The 22,232-nt window shown below is 46.7% G+C and overlaps 1 protein-coding gene and 1 long non-coding RNA gene across 8 annotated transcripts in view; one reads left to right on the top strand and one right to left on the bottom strand.

Moving 5' to 3' along the window:
* The first annotated feature begins 350 nt into the window (after positions 1 to 350).
* The window catches only part of LOC102990677 (uncharacterized), a 23,325-nt gene continuing 1,443 nt past the window's right edge, over positions 351 to 22,232 (top strand). Inside the window, exons 1-5 of one of the 3 annotated variants that reach the window (XR_003677402.2) lie at positions 351 to 662; positions 929 to 1,111; positions 1,820 to 2,010; positions 5,347 to 5,535; positions 10,812 to 10,918. This is a non-coding gene — a long non-coding RNA (uncharacterized lncRNA). Of the gene's footprint in view, positions 1,112 to 1,819; positions 2,011 to 5,346; positions 5,536 to 10,811; positions 10,919 to 22,232 lie in introns of all 3 variants that reach the window. The other 2 variants (XR_003677401.2, XR_448773.4) reach the window with 2 other exon arrangements.
* The window catches only part of EDRF1 (erythroid differentiation regulatory factor 1), a 42,644-nt gene continuing 31,344 nt past the window's right edge, over positions 10,933 to 22,232 (bottom strand). For 3 of the 5 annotated variants that reach the window (XM_007122020.3, XM_028480904.2, XM_007122022.3), the window contains one exon: positions 10,933 to 12,690. In XM_007122020.3, the coding sequence (XP_007122082.1) occupies positions 12,519 to 12,690 (172 nt within the window). In that variant the 3' untranslated portion in view covers positions 10,933 to 12,518. The remainder of the gene's footprint in view (positions 12,691 to 22,232) is intronic. The other 2 variants (XM_028480905.2, XM_007122023.2) reach the window with 1 other exon arrangement.

Here is a 22,232-nt window from a genome sequence, read left to right as displayed (position 1 = left end):
GTACAGGCCCAGCCTGGGAAGGGTTCGCTTTGAGGCCGTGGAGCCGGCACGAGTCCCACGCGACCCTGGTAGAGCCCCCAGCCCCAGGTTTCCCGTGTCCTTCTCGCAGATCAGAAGGGACAGAACATGAGGTGGGAGAGGACAGATCCGGGAGCAGACATTGCACAGAGGTGTGTAGAGGGTTCGCCATGTTCCGCGTTCGCTCTTTACACGGGCTCTTGTGCGCCCACCCCAGCCGGTGCCGCGGAGCCTTGGCGGAGGAAGACCTTTGGGAAGAGAGTGTGGAGGGCCGTCTGTTCCTGACATCGGGGCAGGGGAGGGGTGTGTCCAGGGGCCGGGCTGCAGGGCTGCCTTAGGTGGTCTGCCCACCGCTTTGGTGGCGCTGAATGCAGGGGGCATGCGCAGTACCCTGTTTTTGCTCCCGGGTCTTCAGAAGTGGCAGTTGGGTTTTGGGGGTCTTTTTGTATCTTGTTGCCCAGAATTCGCCCCAAGGGCACATGCACGCAGTTATTTTTACTCCCTTATAGTTTCTTTGTATTTTGTTGCTCAAGGAGACGTTTGTCCAGCTGCAAGCACTGCAGCGAGGGGGCCCAGGGCCCAGGGCCCAGCCTGTCTCGGTCCCATAAAGGACTGTCCTGTAGGGTCGACGATGCCCAGACTGGGTGAGCCGGTCCCCTGATCACGTGCTTGGGGGTCAGGGCAAGGTCAAGTTGCTATAGAAACAGTGGTTCCTGTACTTTTGGCTAAGGCAGAGTAGCAGGCACAAACCTTTAGGATTATGAGCAGAACTGAAAATTATAAAGCGATGTATAAAAATCCTTTTAATAATGCTGAACCACGGGAGTCTGCTTTGTTACTTTACCAAGTGCGATGACCATAGTTTTCCTTTCCTTTTTAATTTTTTCCTTTTCTTTCCATTATTCTCAAGGATTGAGGCCACTGCCGTGGCCTCAGAGCCCTTCTGAGACCAGAGGTGTGGATGGCGCAGGAAGCAGAAGGGAATCTGTTCTGACCTGGGGCGGAGCCCCGTGCGTGCCTCACCGTATCACTGAATTCGTGCAGGGCCGAGGGCCGGGAGGGGGAGGCTCATCCTCTCCAGCAGAAAACAAAGGTAGAATTGGACGGAACGCTTACAAACCACCATTTCAGGGCTCTGGAATTTGACCTGAGTCAGACAACAAATTGAGAAGCATTTATTCTTGATCACCCGCCCTTTGGGTCAGGCCAGCAGGAGTGGCCTCGGGGCCTAGAGGTGCTCCTCATACCCGTGCGCGCACTGCCGGGACCAGCAGCCTTGCCCCCCTAGACTCGGGCAGCAGGAGAAAAGCAGGCTTTTTCAGTGGACGCTGGTGAACCCTGTGGGAAGGGAATGGGAAAACCTGCAGCGCTGCTAGTCCGAGCTGAGGTCCCAGTTGGGATGAGCAGCAGACCAGGCAGGACTGGGACGGGGACCTCGCGGGGACGAGAGCGCCCCAGGAGGACTGACTGCGTGAGCCGACGCGAGAGTGCTGTGTGCAGTGCAGGGCCCGCCTGACGCAGACCGGGGGGACGCAGGGTGCGGGCCAGAGGGAACTTGTGGGGTGAGCGGTGTGTCCTACAACCGATCGTGGCGTTGGTCACGCAGGGAGGCCATTTGTCCCGGAGGACTGCGTAAAATAATTTGGAGAGCTCTGCGTTTTACACACGTTTTTCTCTGTAACATCAAAGTGAAATAGGCTAGACCACGATCAGGAACTCTGGCTGCACGTGAGGACCACGTGACGTGCTTCTGCAGAGGGAGTTGCTTCGCCCACCCCCTTTCTACTTAATTGTCTCCTAGGGCGAAGCCCAAGCAGCAGGCGTTTTAGAAGCCCTCCAGGTGGTTCCCATCTGCAGCCACGTTTGTAAACCACCGCACCTGGCCAGGGTGCAGTCCCTGGTCGAGTCTAGAAGCTGGAGAAGTACGAAACAGGCGCCGAGCTGTGGAGGAGGAGACGAGAAACCCGGCTGGAGGCGGACGGGGAGACAAAGGTGAGAAAGGGTGCGTGCGCTGCAGAAGAGGGGCCGCATCACCCCACGGGGGCAGAGGGGCGGGAGGCGGCTCAGGGAGGGTGAGAGCGGGGCTGGGCGCGGGCGGCAAGGATTTGCTAAATGTCTTTCACCCGCATGGCAGCCTGAAGTGACCTTTTGGAGAGGAGGTGACCAGGGTTTAAGGAGAGGCGGGGCAGATTCGGAAAGATGGAGATCAGTTTGGGATTTGGAAGGGTTGGTGCCGACTCAGGCAGAGGGAGGTGAGCCAGGCATCGAGGGTGCAGGTTTCCTGGCCATTTCCTGGCCATCGCTGTGAGCGGGCAACCTGGGCTTTGGCAGCTGGGCTGGGGACTCCTGTTAGCAGTTTAGAACGTGAGGGCTGGGTAGGCAAACATGAGTTTTAAAGTGACTGGGGAAGGACCCCTGGTTCTGCAGATACTGGGGACGGCAGAAGGCAGAGTCTCAGTAACTTGCAACTCTCGGGAAAGTTAAACCCAGAGAGGCCACGCGTGGTTCTGCTCACCGTTTCCCAGAGGCCGACAGTCCCTCCTGCGGCCCAGGGTTACGCTGGTTCGTTGCCTGTGGCTGGTAGGAGAGAGTGACTGGCAACCTCGGGACAGGGGCTCGCCAGGTACAGGCCCAGCCTGGGAAGGGTTCGCTTTGAGGCCGTGGAGCCGGCACGAGTCCCACGCGACCCTGGTAGAGCCCCCAGCCCCAGGTTTCCCGTGTCCTTCTCGCAGATCAGAAGGGACAGAACATGAGGTGGGAGAGGACAGATCCGGGAGCAGACATTGCACAGAGGTGTGTAGAGGGTTCGCCATGTTCCGCGTTCGCTCTTTACACGGGCTCTTGTGCGCCCACCCCAGCCGGTGCCGCGGAGCCTTGGCGGAGGAAGACCTTTGGGAAGAGAGTAAAGCATCGTGCGGGAATCTGCGCGCCGAAGCAGTGCTGGGCCGCGGGCCCGGGGTGGTCAGCAGTGGGTTGAAGGTGTTCCCTTTGGACCTTAGAGCTGAGCTCATCACGATGGGATGCGTTCTCGGGCGCTGTTCCAAGTTTTAGATGCTGTAACTCATTAGTTACGTGTAGTAACCCACCTAATGAGTTAAAATAATGGCTCCGTGCCAACTGTTAGGTTAAATGTTGATGCCATTATGTTAATTGTGAATGGAAGGTAAAATAAAAACATTGCGATGTGTACGGTTTTTTAGAAAATAAAGTAGCAGGAAATCATTTTGCTAAAAATTCTAATGTGTAACATATTCTTACCAATAAGCAAAATAATGCTATTCAGGATTTACTGCTGTGTCTGAGAGGTTTATCTGGTGCAAAGGTGACATCGGGTCATGACCCCTGACACCTAATGAGTCTGGGTCATGGGCTGGGAACCTGGGGGTCAGAGACAGCTCGGCTCCTGCCCTCAAGGGGCTGCACACACTGTGAAGGGACGAAGTCGGGAGGCAGCTGAGCTCAGCAGAGCTGGCCTGTACTTTGCTCAGCAGGACTGTGGCCGGGGGAGGGGGCAGAGTCCACAGCTTCACTCTCGAGGCTCTGTCGCCAGGAGCCTGACAGTGGAGTCCCAGGATGGCCTTCTTTGAAACCGAGTCGCCTGCCTTTTGTGTCAGTGTCACTGATGGTCATATTTTCCTTCAGAGATTTTATTTTAAAAATTAGATTTTTTTTTTTTTTCTTTAAATCCATTTCTTACAATTGTCAGAGATTCTCGGCTGGGCAGTGGTGTCATGTGACTTCAGCCCTCGATGATACCTCTCTGCCCTTCTCCCCAATCCTTTCCCCCCCAAACATTTTATAAATGAGAAGGGACGTGGCACCAGGGCTGACCGGTCTGACCACCAGTGCCTGGTGTGCACCAGCTCCAGGCAGGAGGTGCAGGCGAGAAGGGCAGGCAGCACGCAGGCCGCCAGACTGGGCTCCTGGGGTCCCATCCTCCTCACAGGTTTAACTTCCCCAAACTGGAAACGTTCACTTTACCTCCTGGAAAACTGCTCCTCGGCGCCAGATAAAGTGAAAAACATTTTGGAAAGAGCTGCAAGTTAATGATCCTGACCTGCACCCCATGGTCGGGTCAGCCAGGAGCTCCACACAGCTCAGCTTCCCCAGTCCTCTAGGCCCCCCTCACCGTCCCCAAGGCCACGAGCGAGAGGACACCCCGAGAGCCCCCCAGCTCAGGCGAGAGGAGCTCAGCTCGGCCCGTCCTCTGGGTGAACAGAGGCAGAGACTCATTCACACAGTCTGCAGTGCTCAGTCTGCAGTGCTGTGGAATTAGCCAGCGGAGGGTAAACTCAGTGAGGCCAAGTGACAGCAAAGCGGCACAGAGCCACCCGGCTGAGAACATTCGACTTATGAGCTCACGGCCCCAAGCCAGAAGGGGAAGAAGCCAAGATTTTACACGCACTGCCTCTGTCTGCTGTTCCTGACCTCACCCGGGGTGCGGCCACGGGGCAAGGGATGACCCCGCTCAGCACAGAGCCCCAGGATCCCCTGTGGGGGGGGTTTAGCCACTCTACCCTCGTTGCTCACTTCAGTGCCCTAGTCACTCTGCAGCTAAGACAGATGACACAGCACATCAGCAGGCTTGCAACGATCAGTAAGCCTCCGGCCATGGTGATCATAATCTTGAAGTCAAGCCTTTCAATTATCCTCCTGACGTCACGCACACACCCGGGCATAGAAGTGCTGAGAGCAGCGAATGTGCCCTCACCGTGTGCCCAGCCACTTAGCAAGCTCAATATGCCTCCTTCAGTGGAGGGCGCCTGAGCCCAAACCACAGAGCCTTCTGCGTGTAAAACGTGGATAAATCTTCCTAAGCTGCTCCAGGGTGGGTAAGGGGTTTATTTGTGGATGAAAAGGGACTGAAATGCGAAGTCTAGAGAGAAGGAAGTCAGAAGGACACATGGTGGGAGGACTCTTTTTCCCCCTTTCACAGGCAGTAACGTGCAGTTGCAAATCACAGACAGGCCTACATCTGAGCCAGTGGCTTGGCTCCCAAACCCTGGGCCTCCTGAAATATGTTCACTTTCAGAGTCAGGCTTAAAAATCTCCTGTGGGAACAACTAAGGGAATGTCTTTTTTTCAAAAATGTTGTGTGTGCAGTGCTGAGAATGTGCAAACCCACTTTGTAAATGATATGTGTTTTAGGGGAAAAAAATGTCAGTTCTCCCAATGACAAGTAGGTCATGCCGTCTTAGTATTTAAGGAAATTCTAGAAGCTCCCCGCCAAACCCTTCCCCCGGCTCCGAGGTGGAGAGTGTCTTGCACAGACAGACCAGGAGCCACCTTCGCCAGGAGCCCCTCTCCCTTATTCTCTCTTTATTGTAGGTCACACGCCTCCCTCAGCTATTTTTCTTCTGAAATCCAACTGATTTCCTCAAAATCCAGTTTACCTGGAATAAGCAATTTGGTTAATAAGCAAACAATCTGAACCTTGAGAAGCCAGTCCCTTCGAAGGCCTGGTAATCACTGGAGAGGAGAGAAGTAACTCCCTGAGAAAAGCCAACGATTCGAACGGTAAGCAACACCTCCCTGAGTCCAGGCGTCCTGAGCTGCATGAGACCAAATAAAAATAAATCAAAAATAAATTGAATTGTAGGGAACAAGACCCTTCAGTAAGAAATCCCCCGCTTCTGTGGTCCTAAGAAGGATCTCACTGTCATCTAGAGGGAGACCTGACTTCCAGATGTGCCGTCTTCCGCCAGAGCTCAAGGGAGGGACAGGCAGGTTCTGGGGCTTTGAGACCCGTCAGGACGCAGGCTGTGTGACATCAGCCCTCAGAACACCAGCTCCCAATCACAGGCTTCTCAGTTCTGTCCTGCATTTAGGTTTATTTTCGCCTCCCAGGAAATGCAGAATGTCTAGATGAAATTTTTGCATCATTTTGTTCTAAGTCTTGCAGCTTTGCGTGTTCTGGTTTCCCTCAGAGAAAATATTTAGGGTTTGTCTTCTAATCAAAACATAGTTTGAGATTTTGATAAAAGGATGGAAGAAAAACCCTGCCACGTGGGGGGGAGTCAGTGTCCTTAGACCCAAGAGTTATGGCCACATGGTGGACACTACGTAGCCACTTATCACAACTCAGATCTGTTTTCACTGACATATATTGATCTGATTAAGTAAATTGATAAATATAACTAACATATGTAATTGATATATATAACTATATATTGATACATATTTTTTGTTTGTTTGTTTTTTGTCTGTGCCACATGGCATGCGGGATCTTAGTTCCCTGACCAGGGATTGAACCCGTGCCCCCTGCACTGGAAGCACAGAGTCTTAACCGCTGGACCGCCAGGGAAGTCCCTATAACTATATACATAGTTTTATAAATGACTAAATATATAAAACGTGCAATTGACATATATGTCAGAGTTCTATGTATGCTTATCTGTGTTATACAGAGAGCATACAACTGACAGTAGAGTTGAGAACTGTACGCTGACATCGATAACGTACCGTGCAGTGAGCAGAAGCTAGAGTTTGGTTCTGGTCACGTTTCTCTGATCACAAGGTATGGAGAGCCTGCCAAGCCAGCTCCACTCGACGAGGGGGTTCACTTAGCTACACGAGGCTCCTCACGGAAGCCCAGGGGCAGGAGGGGAGCAGAGTGGACCCCACGGGCACAGGCCATCTCTCTCTGGCTCTGTGTAAATGTCGCATATCATAGTCACGTGGGAAGTACAAGACGCCGGCGTGACACCTTACGTAATTTCATTCTGCCTTTAATCTTCTTAGTTTTTGTTTTACAGAAAGTTTTTAGCTTCCGATCAAAAGCTAATTTCAAATTTAATAAAGAACGAGACCACAGCTGAAAGTGTGAATGCTGCCTGGGTAAATGTGATAAGATTAAAGGGTTATTGCTAAGTTTTAAGGCACAATAATGGTAGGTCAGATGCTTTTTTGTTTCTTCAGTCTGTCTTGGGAGGCGAGGCCGGGGTACAGACTCAGGAAGCAGAAGGAAGGCCTCAGAGCTGAGCAGGAATGAGGCGCGGCTGCGAGACAGCCGGGCCCTGGGAGGGGCGGCTGAGGCCGGGTTGGAGAGACCCGCCAGCCTGGGCGCATGGAAGTCGGGGGGACTTCACTGAGCAGGGAGGAGCAGTGTTTGGCCGGGAGACAGAAGCTGAGGTGGGGCCTGCGGTGACACAGAGAAGGCGGCCGGGGGCCTTCCCGGCCTCCGTGCCCGGGGCGGAGGCTGGCCACCTGTGCAAACCAGATGCGCACAGTCTAATCACACACACAGTTTTGTGGTTGCTGCTTTGCCTTCCTCTGGCCACCCAGAAATAAGTCGTGGGCCCTCCCTCGGCCTGAATCCTAGTAGTAGAACCACACTTCTTTAAATTGCTCAAAAAGAGTTGAGGCCGGAGCCAAACTGAAAGAACTCTGCACACAACTGTTGCCATAAGAGACCTGTGCATGAATCTGGTTGTCCTTTTCCTTCACATCACACAAAGGAAGAATTATTTCAGTTCAGTGACATAAAGAAATGGCCTCAGAGTGGACTTTGATGGTTCGGATCTCTCGGAGTTGTAAGCACATCTTTCTGTGCCTTAAGAAGTCCAGAACTTATATTGGGAACACTCAAAGAATCTCAATTACAGAATTAGGTCATCATGGGGGTTTCTGTAATTACAGCTGTATTTCATTCTTGGAGCTTTAAAAAACATCTTAAATTTAACTTGCTGTGAATACTCTAAATTCAAAAATCATTCCAGTTAGAGTGAATCGCACCTTTAGCCGGACATGTCACACTCTTCTCAGTGGTAAACCTTTCCAAATATATTGAATATTTGGTTGCTAAGGAATGTAACTGCTTGTGATGCTTTGTGAGTAGTGAACTCAAAAGTATCTAACTCAGTGGATTTATGCTATTGCACGCCGACAATATACCAAATATTCAGGGCAAGGAACAAATAAGGACCGCTTAAAATAATCCTACGCTGTTTCAGAGCATGAAATTAGCATTTGGATCTTAAAATGAAACGAAGCAAAATTACAAAATATTCATAGGACAGTGGGTAAAGTCACCTGGGTAAAATTTGGGAGTCCCGGGCTGTATCCCTGCTTCAACCTAGGCTGTCTGAATTGGGGTGAATTGCTTCACCTCTATTCCAGTTTCCTCATTTGCAAAAACGGGGCTGGTGGTGGAACTAGATGATTCTAAAACCCTGGAATAAAGAACAATCCAATAATAAGCATCATGATTTTTTTTCTTTAAAAAGAGAGGATATATTAATTAGGATAGGAAAATGATTCGGGACAATCCATGGGCCCCTAACATGTAAAGGAAAAATCTTTAGACTATAAAGGAAGGAGAAGGAAGATAAGATGTCGATGTGAAGAAGGACTGCATGGTTTTTGTTGTTTTGTTTTTGCTCTTGATGGGCGCCAATGGGCTGAGGGCTGCGGCGAAGACGTGAAAGAGAAATCGACTCCTGGGGTTAAATCCAGAGGCGATTCAAGGCCTGGGGAGTCGTTGCTCTGAGCAGAGGCCACTCGGACGGATGCTGCAAGCCCTGCTTTCTCCTGGGATCATGGCAGAACAGCACGGATGGCTGGGGCCCACACTGAAAGCTGTCTCTGTCGTTTCCTGTGACTTAATGGTAATAGAACACATTAAAACTTGTCTGGCTCTCAGAAAATCAATACCAGAGATATGACAGTGACAAGGACCAGGCCCAGACAGAAGATGAACGGGGAAGAATCTACCCCAGATTGATTTCAGAAGGATTTCCTGGCATCCCGAGTCCCTGGACGATGCCTTTGATGACCGAAGAAAGCAGTTCATTTACTTCTTCAAAGGGTCCCTCGTAATAGAAGGCTTTCCAGCCTGGTGTTGCTTCTGTCATCCTTGACTGAAATTTGTCAGATGACCAAGTTCTTAGTTAAAAGCTGTTTTCAATTACTGCAGACCTATATATACGGCCATGGCAGATCATCCCATCATACAGAAAATTATTAAGAACTTCAAGCCCCCAAAATTTGGCGCAAAGCCAGATTTGCTTACCTCATTGCTGTAAATTAACCTAAAAATCAATGACTTCCAGAAAAGCCAGTCTTAACTTTGCTTTGCAAGTGTTTGCATCGATGTGACTAGAAATCAAGTCCCTGACCCTTATCCGATGATTATTAAGGTTTTTCCGGGAATAGAGCCACAAAGCCATTCTGTCAATGTAGACTCAGCTGGCTACTCCTGCACTCACCGCTCGCCTTCTTCTGCAAAGGCAGCACATGCTGGAAAGTTGTCAATAGCAGGGACAGACAACAGATTCCTGGCTGCCTTCGAGTGGCTTAGTTCCCAAGCAGTCTAGCTCAGAGCAGTGGCTTGACGTCTGTGACGTCGATTCCTGCATCCTGAACTCGTGATGAGAAAAATAGGCAAATGGAGAGCCAGAGGATTTCTAAGAGAAAAAGTCCGATTTCTTTTACAAAGAAAACAAACCAGATTTTTAGTAACTGAAGCAAATATGCCTCCTTAACTTAAAACCCAATGGGGAAAAAGCAGTACTTGAGCTTTTAAATTACTTGATTGGAAAATCAAATTTCTCAACAAATAATTTTACAAAAAATTTTAGGAAAGGTTAGGAAAAGCATCCTGAGGAATCCGTCTGCCTTCCACTGTCTAGGGCTCTGTGGTCACGTTTCCAACACGCGCCGTCTGTCCCTCCACCCACCTCGGCCCCGATTTCACCGGGAGACAGGAAGGCAGCCGTAGCCATGGGTCCAATCACGGGAGATGCCACTCGCCCCCAGAACCCCAAGGGCATGGAAATGATTTTACTGCAAACTCAGGGATTCAATGGAAAAGATCACAGAATTTGAATCAACTACACTCCAAAACCCATCCTAACAATTTATCTTTTTCTAATACTTGACAGTGTACAAAAGGTTTTCATGTGTATTTCTCTCTTGCTCTTCGCAACTCTTGTCAGTGGCAGGACAGATACTGCTGTGCACATTTCTAGATAAAGAAACTGAAGTTCCCTAGTTGTGTCTGGCCAAAGGTCGACCGCCGCTGTCGCTCTTGACCCTCCTTCTCCTCACCCCAGCCTAGTGCCCTTGCACTCTCTCCATCCACGTGGTGCTCGTTTGAATAAACACACCTGCCTCCCAAATGGCCCCGAACAGAACAGCTTTCCAGCTCGCTGTAATTCCTATAATGTGCTCCTCCCTCTTCAAGGCAGGAAACACTTTATATGGCAGCTTATTTATGTTCCGAGGGTTAGACTACCAAAATAAGACTCTTGAAGCTAATTGGATAACTTTCTTTTTCCTGTATCAGTTATCTTAGGCATCATGCTCCTTTAACTTCTACGCAATACATAATATGGCCACCATTACCTGTTCTTAACGTAAACAAACCCCCCAAAGTCATATGTATTAAGGACAAAATTTGGGCACTGAAGTTAAACTGAAAAAGAACTCAACGATCAGGCCACAAATACCCCATACTTCTGAAGTCACGGCTAAAACACAGGCACTTTATTTTTTTTTATTTATTATTTTTTTCTGTGGTACGCGGGCCTCCCTCTGCTGCGGCCTCTCCCGTTGCGGAGCACAGGCTCCGGACGCGCAGGCCCAGCGGCCACGGCTCACGGGCCCAGCCGCTCCGCGGCACGCGGCATCCTCCCGGACCGGGGCGCGAACCCGGTTCCCCTGCATCGGCAGGCGGACGCGCAACCACTGCGCCACCAGGGAAGCCCCAACACAGGCACTTTAAAAAGCTTTAATTTAAATTAAAATCAGCAAGTGACAAAAACATTTTAAAAGGACCTTTTCTTCCCCTGTAGGAACTTTCATGTTATTGCTCTGACAAATGAAGAGAGCTGGAATTGATATCTTCTTGCTTAAAAGCACATCTCCCTCTTGACTGAAAGGCTGTTTGCTAAGGAGAGAGGTAAGATAAGCAACTCTAATATCGTGAACTCCAGCTTCTTTCTGCCTAAGTAGAATATCCTTTGGAAGTCATTAACCGCCCAAATTAGATATAATCAATGGACATGTCCAGGTTTAACTAACAAGAGTTTTATTGTGTGTGTGTGCTTGCCACAAGGGGAAAAAGAATGACAGCTGTCCCGATAGGAGACATCGTTGATTTTGTACAACTGCCTTGCAATTTAGGCAAAACTTTCAATGCTTCAGCGATTAGGTGATGCAAATCTGTCCCGAGGACAATGCAAACTGCATAATTACAAGGAAGCGGACAAATGGCAAGTGATAATTCTGCCAGGCTATGAGTGAGAGCTGTCAACTCACCAGTGAAAGTATCTGAAAATCTCAGTGTACGAAAAAGGAGTCTGTAAAAATTCAGCTTAAAACAAGTTTATTCCAGTTATCCAGCCTAGTTCGGAGCTCTTCAGAAGGGCGTGGCTAGTGAGTGGAGGGGGCTGCACAGTGAAAGTCATGTGCACGTGGCACCGGGGGGGTGGGCAGCATGTCTTCCCACACTCAGGCCGGGCCAGTGGACTTGGTGGCGGGGCAAGCTCTTGTCTAGAGGCGTCAGGCACGTAAATCCAAACCATCAACCCAACAGCAAAGAGCATGCTGGATCTGTAGATTACGTTATCTTTCTTGAAACTGAGATTAATTAACTATGACAAGTACAGCCTTGCATGCTGTAGGCACTGGAAAAATAGAGTATGTTTTAAGCAACTGGACAAGAGCCACGTAGCAGCAAGTAGTAAGTGTAATATTCTAGTGAGAATTTAGTGGATGGCAGAATTTTATTTTTAACGTTTTAATCTTCACTTTGTAAAATTAAACCAGTTCACATCAAAACTCAACGTGAAGAACGTGAAATGGAAAACTACAAAGACATTTTAAATAAATAATTTATTTATTCAAAATAGTTTTCTTACCCTTATTCACAGTTTCAAGTTTAAAATGAAAAAAAAAAGTGGGGGGAGTACCAATTCTTGATCAAGTGTCATACAAAGTCAGAGAAAAGCAGATCCGTTCAGAACATGCACTAGAGAGAGAACTGCGCAATGGCTAGTCTTCGAAAACTCCTGTACCGAAGCTTAAAAAGGGCAGGCTTTTTCTGTGCAATTGAGAAGGGAACACTGTGGACGTACAGGAAGTTTCTTTAACCGACCTGAACCACTAAAATCATTTGGATAAAAGTTCCCTTGACCAAAGTAACATTTAGCCAAGATAATTCTCTCTTAAACCCATGTAGCTTAAGGTACTTCAAAAATACTTAAAAGTGTTAACTGCCTCACAGCAAGTCTATTAATACTGAGGTACCGCATGCTTCTCAAAGAAACGAATTGGAGAGCTCTAGGTCTGATTCTGACGTTGGCACCTCCGACGAGGAAGCCAAAGAACTCAACCAGGATTGTTTGCCACGGGAAACGAGAACTCTGTTTCCACTGCCGTGCCTGTTTTAAGTGGATATTTCCCTCATATTTAATGAAACGAAGCACCAAATGGCCACACTAGCCCCCGAGTGCAGAAGGCACCGACAGCATCTCTGCGGACGCGGCCCCAGGCGGGAGTCACTGAAGAGCACCGCCGTCTCCGCCGCCGCCACGAGCCAGCTGGTCCAGCGAACGGACGAGAATGTCGATTCTTTCCAGGAGAGACGCGTTTTTGTTCGCAGTAGCTCTTAGAAGCTGGGAGTAAATCTGCTTGTTGGTTTTGAGGAGCACATCTTCTTCAAGGTTACTACTGGGTTAAAAAGAGAGGGAGATGAAGCAGAGTGATGCCCACCCACGGCTGTAAAAGAAATCCAGACGCTGAACACGGCAGCCCTGTCATCACTTTCCACATGGAAGCGGGTGTTCTGTTAATGCCGACTCCACTGACTGCTCATGGGCCTGTTTTTAAACATTTATTTCAAACATCAATTAAAGCCAATGATTATTCTTTTTATAAATATTCGACTGCCTACTAGGTACCAGGAACTACTCGCGGTCGTGAACAAAACAGACCCAGAGCCCCCGCCTTCATGGAATCCACACTCTACTGAGGGAAGGGCTGGGGGAAGACACGTCAAGACGGTGAAGAGAACAGACTGTGAGATGACACGTGCTGTGAAGAAAACACAGCGGGGCCAGGCGAGGGTGAGAAGCCGCGCGGTACAGCTTCCGGGCGCACACCTAGGGCGCCTGCGGGACTGCTGCCCTGGCGCGAGCGCTGCCCCCCGTCTAGCCGAAATGACGCGCAGCTTCCGTGTGAAGCGTGCCCCTCAGCTGCAGAGTTCTAGAGGGAATTTCCATTTCAAAGCTGTCTTAACAAAAATTTCTTAAGTTTGCAGTTTATTCTGAAAATCTCTCCCCAGTAGGGTAGATCGACGGGTTATATTTATGTTACTGAAAAAGACTAGCAATCACACGGCAGTTCATTTCTAGCATCCTTTTTATTTTTTGAGTCCGGACGTAATAAACGCAGAGCCCTGGCCACACATGCAGAGAACAGCTGAGAGTGCGCACACGCACACAAGATCTGCCCATGACCCCGTCACCTCGGGGGAGCAAGCACTGGTATTATTTTGTAACGAAAAACTAAATGATGTGAAAACTAAGCCCAGAGGGTTAAATAATTTGGTTCAAGGTCAAAATGCTTTCTGACGTCAAACGCTACATTCTTCCCACTCGCCAACGTGCAAATCTTCCACCTTCGCCCGAGTGCCTGTTGGTCAGGCCCGCCAGAGAGCAAAGCAGCAGCCCGGACCCTCCCTTCTGCCCCAAATCAAGGCTCAGGCCGTAAGGAGCCCCGCTTCTCTCACGGCTCCACTACTGCTCTTCGACAGGACCCGCCTCCGCGGCACTGCGGCCGGCCTGCGCACGGGCCCAGCTGGCAGCCAGCGGGAGCCCCCCCACGCTCCCCTCTTACACACCCCTTTCTCCGTCGCACTCGTTCTTTCACCAGGCACGTCTCCTGCTCTCTCTGCCCCACGCCCACCCACGGCACAGTAAAAATGACCGTTCAAAACGTATTCACTCTCTGCAGTTCGGGCCTAAGATGGGTATGTTTTAGGTTTTTTGGGGGTTTTTTGTGTGTGGGGGGGGGAAGGTTAACATTCACAAACCTCCGATAACCTTATAAGACATTTAAACTCCTATCTGACAGTAATCAAGGCCATAGCACTTAACAATTAGAAACACTGTCTGAAATATGAAGTGGTCTCTGTGGACAATGACGTCACGCTCTCATTTCAGCTGGATGCCTGAGGATAACTGATGGGCTTCTGAGATCGTAACTATAAAATCCTTTGATTTGTTCTGATCATAATTCTGAATGTTAAATCTTTATCTTCCAATTTCTACACATCATTCCCTTCCTTAAGCAACTCTCATCAATAGTTAATGAAACCTGCCCAGGTCCACAAAATAACTAACTCTGGGAAGAGTGATATTCATATTTATGAGGACCCCATACTCTCTTCAGGGGATGCACTGCGATGGCTCAGCCAGCTGTTCACAACCTGGGTCTGATTTCTGATTGATTGCTACCTGATGTTAAATATTTTCATATTACTTCTTTATCTCAGGGCTCATACAGAGCCCCGACAGAGCACTGGAATAGCAGCTCCAAGACTCACATCGTTGGAGGACGATTACTGGGCTGTCTGTCCACCTATCAGTGATCACTATCCTGGTCACCGCTCTGTTCTGACCTGCAGGGGTGAACCCTCAGAACCCCGTTCCGCAGTGGCTTTGCCCTCACCCCCGCACTAACTATGCTGATTGGTCCGAGAGCAGGAGCTGCGCAAAGTCGCTTCTCTAGGAACCAGGTTCAGGCCTAAGACAAATTCAGTCTCTTCTCTAACATTCAGTCTCACTGCGCTTCTAGTTCTCTGTATCTTTTTTTCTCTCTTTCTCTCCCTATACTGCAAAAACTTAGGTATTATCAACAGCCATATTGTTCAGTCCAGGAAAGTGAAAAAGGCAACGTGAAGTAAAAGAAAAGAATTTATCCTATGCCATTAAGCTCTCTATTATGTACTTCAAATTTTATTGAACCGTATGAAATTGCCAGTATTGGACCATTTTAAAATTGACCATGCTTAATAAAAACTGACATGAAGTACAGTTCTAGCTGTGTTATTTAGGATTTACAATGGTATTGTCCTTTTCAGTTTTATAAATGATTTGTTTTTGTTCATGTTTATTTTTCCTGCAGAAATAAACATTACGGTATCTTCACACACACACACACACACACACACACACACACACACACACACACACACAGAGTTAATGAAACCATGAACTCTATTCTGAGGCATCCTATCATTTCATAGGGTTACCTTTTTTTCCAAAAGGTAACCTACATTCTTTTATTTTCCTTTTCACTATTCTTAACCAAATATTAGATGGACATACCTGGCCAGGAAAACCCATAAATCTAAAGGGTCTGTTCTCTGACTGTGGCAGAGGGCATCGAAACCCTCAGAGACTACTTCTATTTTTTATACTTTTTCATTATATTAAACCCCAAAGCCAGAAAAAGGTCAAGAGGCTAAAGCAGTGCATATTAAAATGCAGTACAAGAGCAAATAAATTCTTGATCCAAAAAGAAAAAACACAACCGAACAGACAAAACTAGTGTTTCTGGCAGGACAGTGCTGACACAGCCGTCGTAAGTGCCTACACAATCACAAAAATTGTTTTAAATTAAATGCATCTTAATTTTCTTAGATTTCTTTCCAATTCTTTAGGATTCTAAGAATTAAATTACCAAGCTCAGTTTATTCTATTCTTTTTTTTTTTTTGGTGGGAGGGAAGGGAAGAAACAGTCAAAGTAAAAACATATGACTATTGCCTTTCTTTTAAAGGCTAATTGTGATTTCCCTACACTCCAAAAAGGAATGTTCATTAATTCCTGGTGAAATAACTGGGCTTGCAGCACAGGATGTTCTCCTCTCCACAATAAAATTATAGATGTTCATGTGTGTATCAGTGAAACATGAGAGAAACAGTCACTGACTGTTTCTCATTGACATAGAGTCAATACGTCTCTACGTTGTGCAACCTGTCAACATCCTAACTGTATTAACACACGCAGCACATTTAACAGCCTTTATTTAATAAACCTTAAGAAACTAACACAGATTAGCTAAATAGGACTTTATGCATCACGTGTAAAGTTTAGTTGAAAACTTTTTAACTAGAATAGTAATAACTTGAATAAACAGAAGGTTAGAGGACCCTCCACTAAAATAAAAATGACTTAGGTCATATGCATATGACTGTTAACGAGTATAAAGGATACTATAAGACTGAACTGTTACGTGTTAGCCAATTACTTAAACCATGGATTTGTGAAAGCCAATGAATCACTGTGTTTCTCACATCTCATATATATTTATACTGCCACTTTGTGGAAACCAGTAAAAAATTTCTCAAAATTTACCCACTGCTGTTAAAAAGGAAAAACCATGAGTTTTTCCACTGTGCGTCACTACACGCACACCTCCTTTGCCTTTTGGTTCTTCAGAAGATGGGTGTGTCGGCTACCCTTGCTGTGCACCAGTAACAGGACGCGGAGTAGCCTCCCAGGGTTAACAATGGGGCTGAGCCGGCAGCGCGCCGAAAACCCAGTGCTCCTCTCAAAACGAACGCTCTTCTCAGACCAGAGAGAATTACTCAAAAACAATTAGGAGAGGAAGTTTCTGCTTAGGATGTAGAGAGCTGGAAAAGTATCATTCCCACCCTTACGACAAAAACAGCAATAAAAGCAGGACAACCTACAAGGTCACGACTTTGCTTGAACCCATCAGAGAGCTGGGGTTGCAGGGCCACCAATCAGTCTGAAAACTAAGGACAGAGAGGCTAACACTGGGAGAGACAGGAAAGTTCTTCACCACCTGGGGCGGACACAGCTGGACACGGAAAGAAGAATTTAGCTAAAATCCTTAATGAGCTGGTAGAGGTCGAGAGAGGGCTGGTGAGGGAGGGGCTTGCAAGAGCCCCAGCAGGAGCTGATGTGAGAGCCTGGTGAGAGTCCCAGGCCACGCTCCTGTGGTGCAGGCCTGGGCAAGGGGAACAGCGGCTGCAGCGGTGCAAGGGGGCAGGGCAGGCAACCCAAACCCACCAGACCCTTCTCCGCAGGAGCCAGAAGCGTGAATATGTGGGGCGGGGGTGGGGAGGGAGCAGCGCTGGTGGTGAAGGTCAGTGCAGACAGGGGAAGGGAAGGGAAGAAACACTAGCCCTGGGGGAGGGGCGGGAGCACGGGGAAGGCCACACCCCTGACACTCAGGGACACGGGGTCTGCCCCAGGCTGGGGCTTACCCAAAACAAGTGAGAAGCCTGGCCAACTCCCCCTCCCCTCCCTAACAGCTACAGAGCACTGAGGGACCAGCGAGTGGAATACAGCTGGGAGCTGTAAGAGCATGACGACAGGCCCTCTTTGAGATGCTACACGAAGAAGAAGACCAAACGTGAAGCTGGAGAAGACGTTACAAGAAGCCGCCACAGAGCTGCTCCACCCCGACCCAGGCACTGCCAGAGGGGCGCGGGAGGTAACCAAGGCAACAAGAAAATCTCAAGCACAGCTCAACGCCAGACCTGAAAAAGGAACTCCAACTCCCCACGCTGAAGGCCTAGCATGAGACAGGTGTACAAACTTGCCAGGCTTAATATTCACTTCCCTCAGTCTCCACTATCCTACAGGAGATGCCCAGTTTCCCACAAACAATTACAAGATGTAGAAAGGCAAGGAAACCACACACTGCCAGGAGGCAAAGAAGCAACAGAACCAGACTCAGACACGACACAGGTGTTGGAACCATCTGATAGGGGATGTAAAATGACAACGATTAAAAGGCTCAAATGGAAAATGTGGACGACATGCAGCGTCAGGTTGGTAAGTTCAGCAGAGAGAGGGGAGCCATCAAGAAAGCACCAAGGGAAATACCAGAAATGAGGGACACGGCGGACAAAGACCGCCTTCAACGAGTCCAGCCGCATGACACAAAACTGAGCCAACAAACAGTGAACCTGAAGACAGGCCAAGGGAAATCACCTAAGCTGAAACACAAAAAGAAAAAACCTGTAAAAAACAGAACACCTAAAAGCTGTGGAACAGTATCAAACAGTTTAATATAGGTATAAGTGGAACCAAAGAGAACGAGAAATTGGAGAAGAAATAAAAACACACTGAGGAGGGAAAAAAAAAATCATATCACCTAGGCATATAATGCCCACACTGCTGGGGGAAGAGAAGGAAGAAATCTTGAGGGCAGCTAGAGCGAAAAAGGTACATGACATACAGAAGAATAAAGACCAGAACAGCAGACTTTGTGAGAAAATGGGCAAACCAGAAGGCAATGCAGTGACATCTCTGAAGTGTAGAAAGAACTCTATACCCGGCCAAAAGATCTTCTAAAACCTGAAGAATAAAGACTTTCACAAGAAAGGAGGAATTCCTTGCTAGCACACCTATACTATAAAAAACGATAAAGGAAGTTTTTCTTGTAGAAAAAATATGATACCACACAAAAAAATGGTCTATCTACACAGAAGCTAAGAGCACTAGAAATGGAATAAATAAAGGCAAAAAAACTCCTTGTTTTCTTAAAACTTTATATAGACAAAAGGCATACTATCTAAGCAAAAACAGTAGCAGTGTATTTGTTTGTTTATTACATGTAAAAGTAAAATGAATGATAACAGTACAAATGATGGAAGGGACGAACTGGGAGCGTACTGTTTTCAAGTCCTCACACATGGGAAGCAGTATAATATTATTTGAAGGTTGCCTCCGATTAAGAATGTAAACGCAGGCTTCCCTGGTGGCGCAGCGGTTGGGAATCTGCCTGCCAATGCAGGGGACACGGGTTGGAGCCCTGGTCTGGGAAGATCCCACATGCCGCGGAGCAACTAAGCCCGTGAGCCACAACTACTGAGCCTGCGCACCTGGAGCCTGTGCTCCACAACAAGAGAGGCCGCGATAGTGAGAGGTCCGCGCACCGCGATGAAGGGTGGCCCCCGCTTGCCACAACTGGAGAAAGCCCTCGCACAAAAACGAAGACCCAACACAGCAATCAATCAATCAATCAATCAATCAATCAGCCAAGCATTTGAAGCCCTTTAAAAAAAAAAAGAATGTAAACGCTGGGTCAACCACCAAAACTTTAAAAGTGGTATAAATAATAAATCAATAGTGAAATTAAAGGAATCACAGAAAATGTTCAATTAACTCAAGGAAGAAAAAGGCAAACAGAAAATAGCTAGCAAGATGATAGATTTAAATCTAACTACATCAATAATCACATTAAATGTGACTGGTCTAAAAATACCACCTATAAGTTTGGATTAAAAAAGCAAGACTCAACCATACGCGATCTATAAGAAACTCACATTTAATTTAAAAGACATAGCTAGGTCAAAAGCAAAAGATGGAAAAAGACATTAACCAAAATGCTGAGCAGCTATATTAATATCAAAGATGGACATCACATGTTAGATAAGGGGCTCAGTTCTCCAAGCTATAACAGTCCTAAATGTGTACGTGACTAATAGAGCCTCAAAATATGTGAAACAAAACTGAAAGAATCGAAAGGAGAGACAGATGAATCCACACAATAGTCACTGGAAACTTCAACGTGCTTCTCTCAGTAACTGACCGAACAAATGGACAGAAAGTGTGAATACAGAAGACGTGAGCAACATGCTGAACCAACTAAACCTAACCGGCATTTACACAACACTCCACCAAACAGTAGGCTACTCATAATTTTCAAGTGCACATGGAACACCTGCCAAGGCAAACCATATTCTTGGCCATAAAACAAATCTAAACAACTGTGAAAGAAGAGAAATCATATGCAGTTATGATCTCAGCCCATAGTGCAATTAAAATAAAGCAATCAATAATGGAAAGATATCTGGAAAGTCACAATATTCAGACATTAAGCAGCATGCCTCTAAATAATACATGGATCAAAGAGAACATCTCAGGGGATATAAAACAATTACTATGAAGTGAATGAAAAGGCAAATATATCAAAATTTGTGATATATAGCAAAAGCAGTGCTTAGAAGAAAATTTATAGTGGCAAATACTTATATTTAAAAAGAAAAAAGGTCTCAAATCAGTAATTTAGGCTTCCACTTTAAGAAACCAGAAAAAGGGACTTCCTGGTGGCACAGTGGTTAAGAATCCGCCTGCCAATGCAGGGGAGAGGGGTTCAAGCCCTGGTCCAGGAAGATCCCACACGCCGCGGCGCAACTAAGCCCGTGCGCCACAACTACTGAGCCCACGCACCTAGAGCCCGTGTTCCGCAACAAGAGAAGCCACCGCATGAGAAGCCCATGCCCCGCAACGAAGAGTAGCCCCCGCTCACCACAACTAGAGAAAGTCCACCTGCACCAACAAAGACCCAACACAGCCAAAAATAAATAAATAAATAACAGAAAAAGAGCAGATTAAACCCAAAATAAAAGCAAGGAAATACAGATTAAGTGTAGAAATCGATGACACTGAAAATAAACAAACAATGGGGGAAGAGAAACCAAACCAAAAGCTAGTTCTTTGAAAAGATCAACAAAATTGATAAACTTCTAACCAGACCAAAAAAAAAAAGAGAAGAGAAAACTAATATCAGGAATGAGAGAAGGGCTATCACTAAAAACTCCTTTAGATATTAAAAGGCTAATAAGGGAATACTGTGAACCTATATATTTGACAACAGATGAAACTCAAGAAGAAAAAAGACAACTTGAATAATATTGTATCTATGAAATGAAATTGAACTAATTGTTAAAACTTTTCATAAAGCCAACTCTATGTTAAAATGGTTTCACCAATAAATTCCAATCTCTTTCAAAAAACAGGAGAGGGAACACTTGCCAATTGATTTTATGAGGCCAGCACTGCTCGAATACGAAAACCAGATAAAACCATTACAAGAGAAGTATAGACCAATACCCCGCATGAATAGACACAAAAATTCTCAACACAATATTAGCAAATGGAATCCAACAATACATAAAAAAAACAATACACCACAACAAAGTACTAGTTTATCCCAGGGATTCAAAGCTGGTTTAACATTAAAAAAAAAATCAATGTAATCCACTATATTAACAGATTAAAGATGGAAAATGATACAGTCATTTCAATGTACATAGCACAAGCATCTGACAAAAATTTAACATTCATTTATGATAGAAACTCTCAGCAAACTAGGAATAGAAGGGAACATCCTCAACTTGATCTACAAAAACCTGTAGCTGATGTCACACTTCCTAGCAGGAGACAGAATGCTTTCTCCCTGAGATACTAAGGAACTGAAATCAGGAGAGAACTTAACTATAAAGAGGCAGCAAGAGGGAATTTTTGGATTGATGGAACTGCTGTGTACCATGATTTTGGCAGTAGACATACTTATCTATGCATTTGTCAAAGCTTGAAGAACTGTACACCACAAAGGAGGAATTTTACTATATATAGATAAAACATAAAAAGAGACAAAAATTATCTGTATCCCAATTTTATAAATTGGTAAAATATGCACAGGATAACTGACAAGAATGAATATATTAGGATAAATGATTTTCTTTTTCCTTTTTCTATTTTTCAAATTTTTTAATATGGCTGGATTATACTTATACTAAAAAAAAAAAAGACAGGCATATTGTTTATATAATTTTCCTGATCTAGTATTTACTACCAGAATTTCAAATTAAATTAATATCCCAACATAGTAACTCTGGAAAACAACATAATTGTATAAGATGTTATAGGTGTATTTGCTGAGATGCTCACTCTTCACTAGTTTCTTAGGTAGAGAGACTTTGATGTTCTGTCACTTACTTTTTATGATGCGCTTGGCCCTGAGTATCTAAACTATAGTTCTGACTTCCCATTAAACACAATGCTCAGAAGAGTTACAAGAAACAGTCAAGGTCTTCATTCCAGGTCATTCATCTCTCTCAGGGAAAATATTACAACCTATAGGGTATTTATCCTTAGGCAGCAAGATTTCTTTGTTTCTATAATCTCAACACGTAGTAGGCCACGTGGAGATGATTCTCACTCAATTTAACAAATCACAAAAGAGCACCACTTAAAAAACACAACAAAGAACGGGGCCCGGGCTTCCCTGGTGGCGCAGCGGTTGCGCGTCCGCCTGCCGATGCAGGGGAACCGGGTTCGCGCCCCGGTCCGGGAAGATCCCACGTGCCGCGGAGCGGCTGGGCCCGTGAGCCATGGCCGCTGGGCCTGCGCGTCCGGAGCCTGTGCTCCGCAACGGGAGAGGC

Source organism: Physeter macrocephalus, chromosome 20 (genome assembly GCF_002837175.3).
Source record: "Physeter macrocephalus isolate SW-GA chromosome 20, ASM283717v5, whole genome shotgun sequence".
In the NCBI taxonomy this organism is placed as follows: Eukaryota; Metazoa; Chordata; class Mammalia; order Artiodactyla; family Physeteridae; genus Physeter; species Physeter macrocephalus.
The sequence above is the reverse complement of the archived record's forward strand: the minus strand, read 5'-3'. Positions and strand labels throughout refer to the sequence as shown.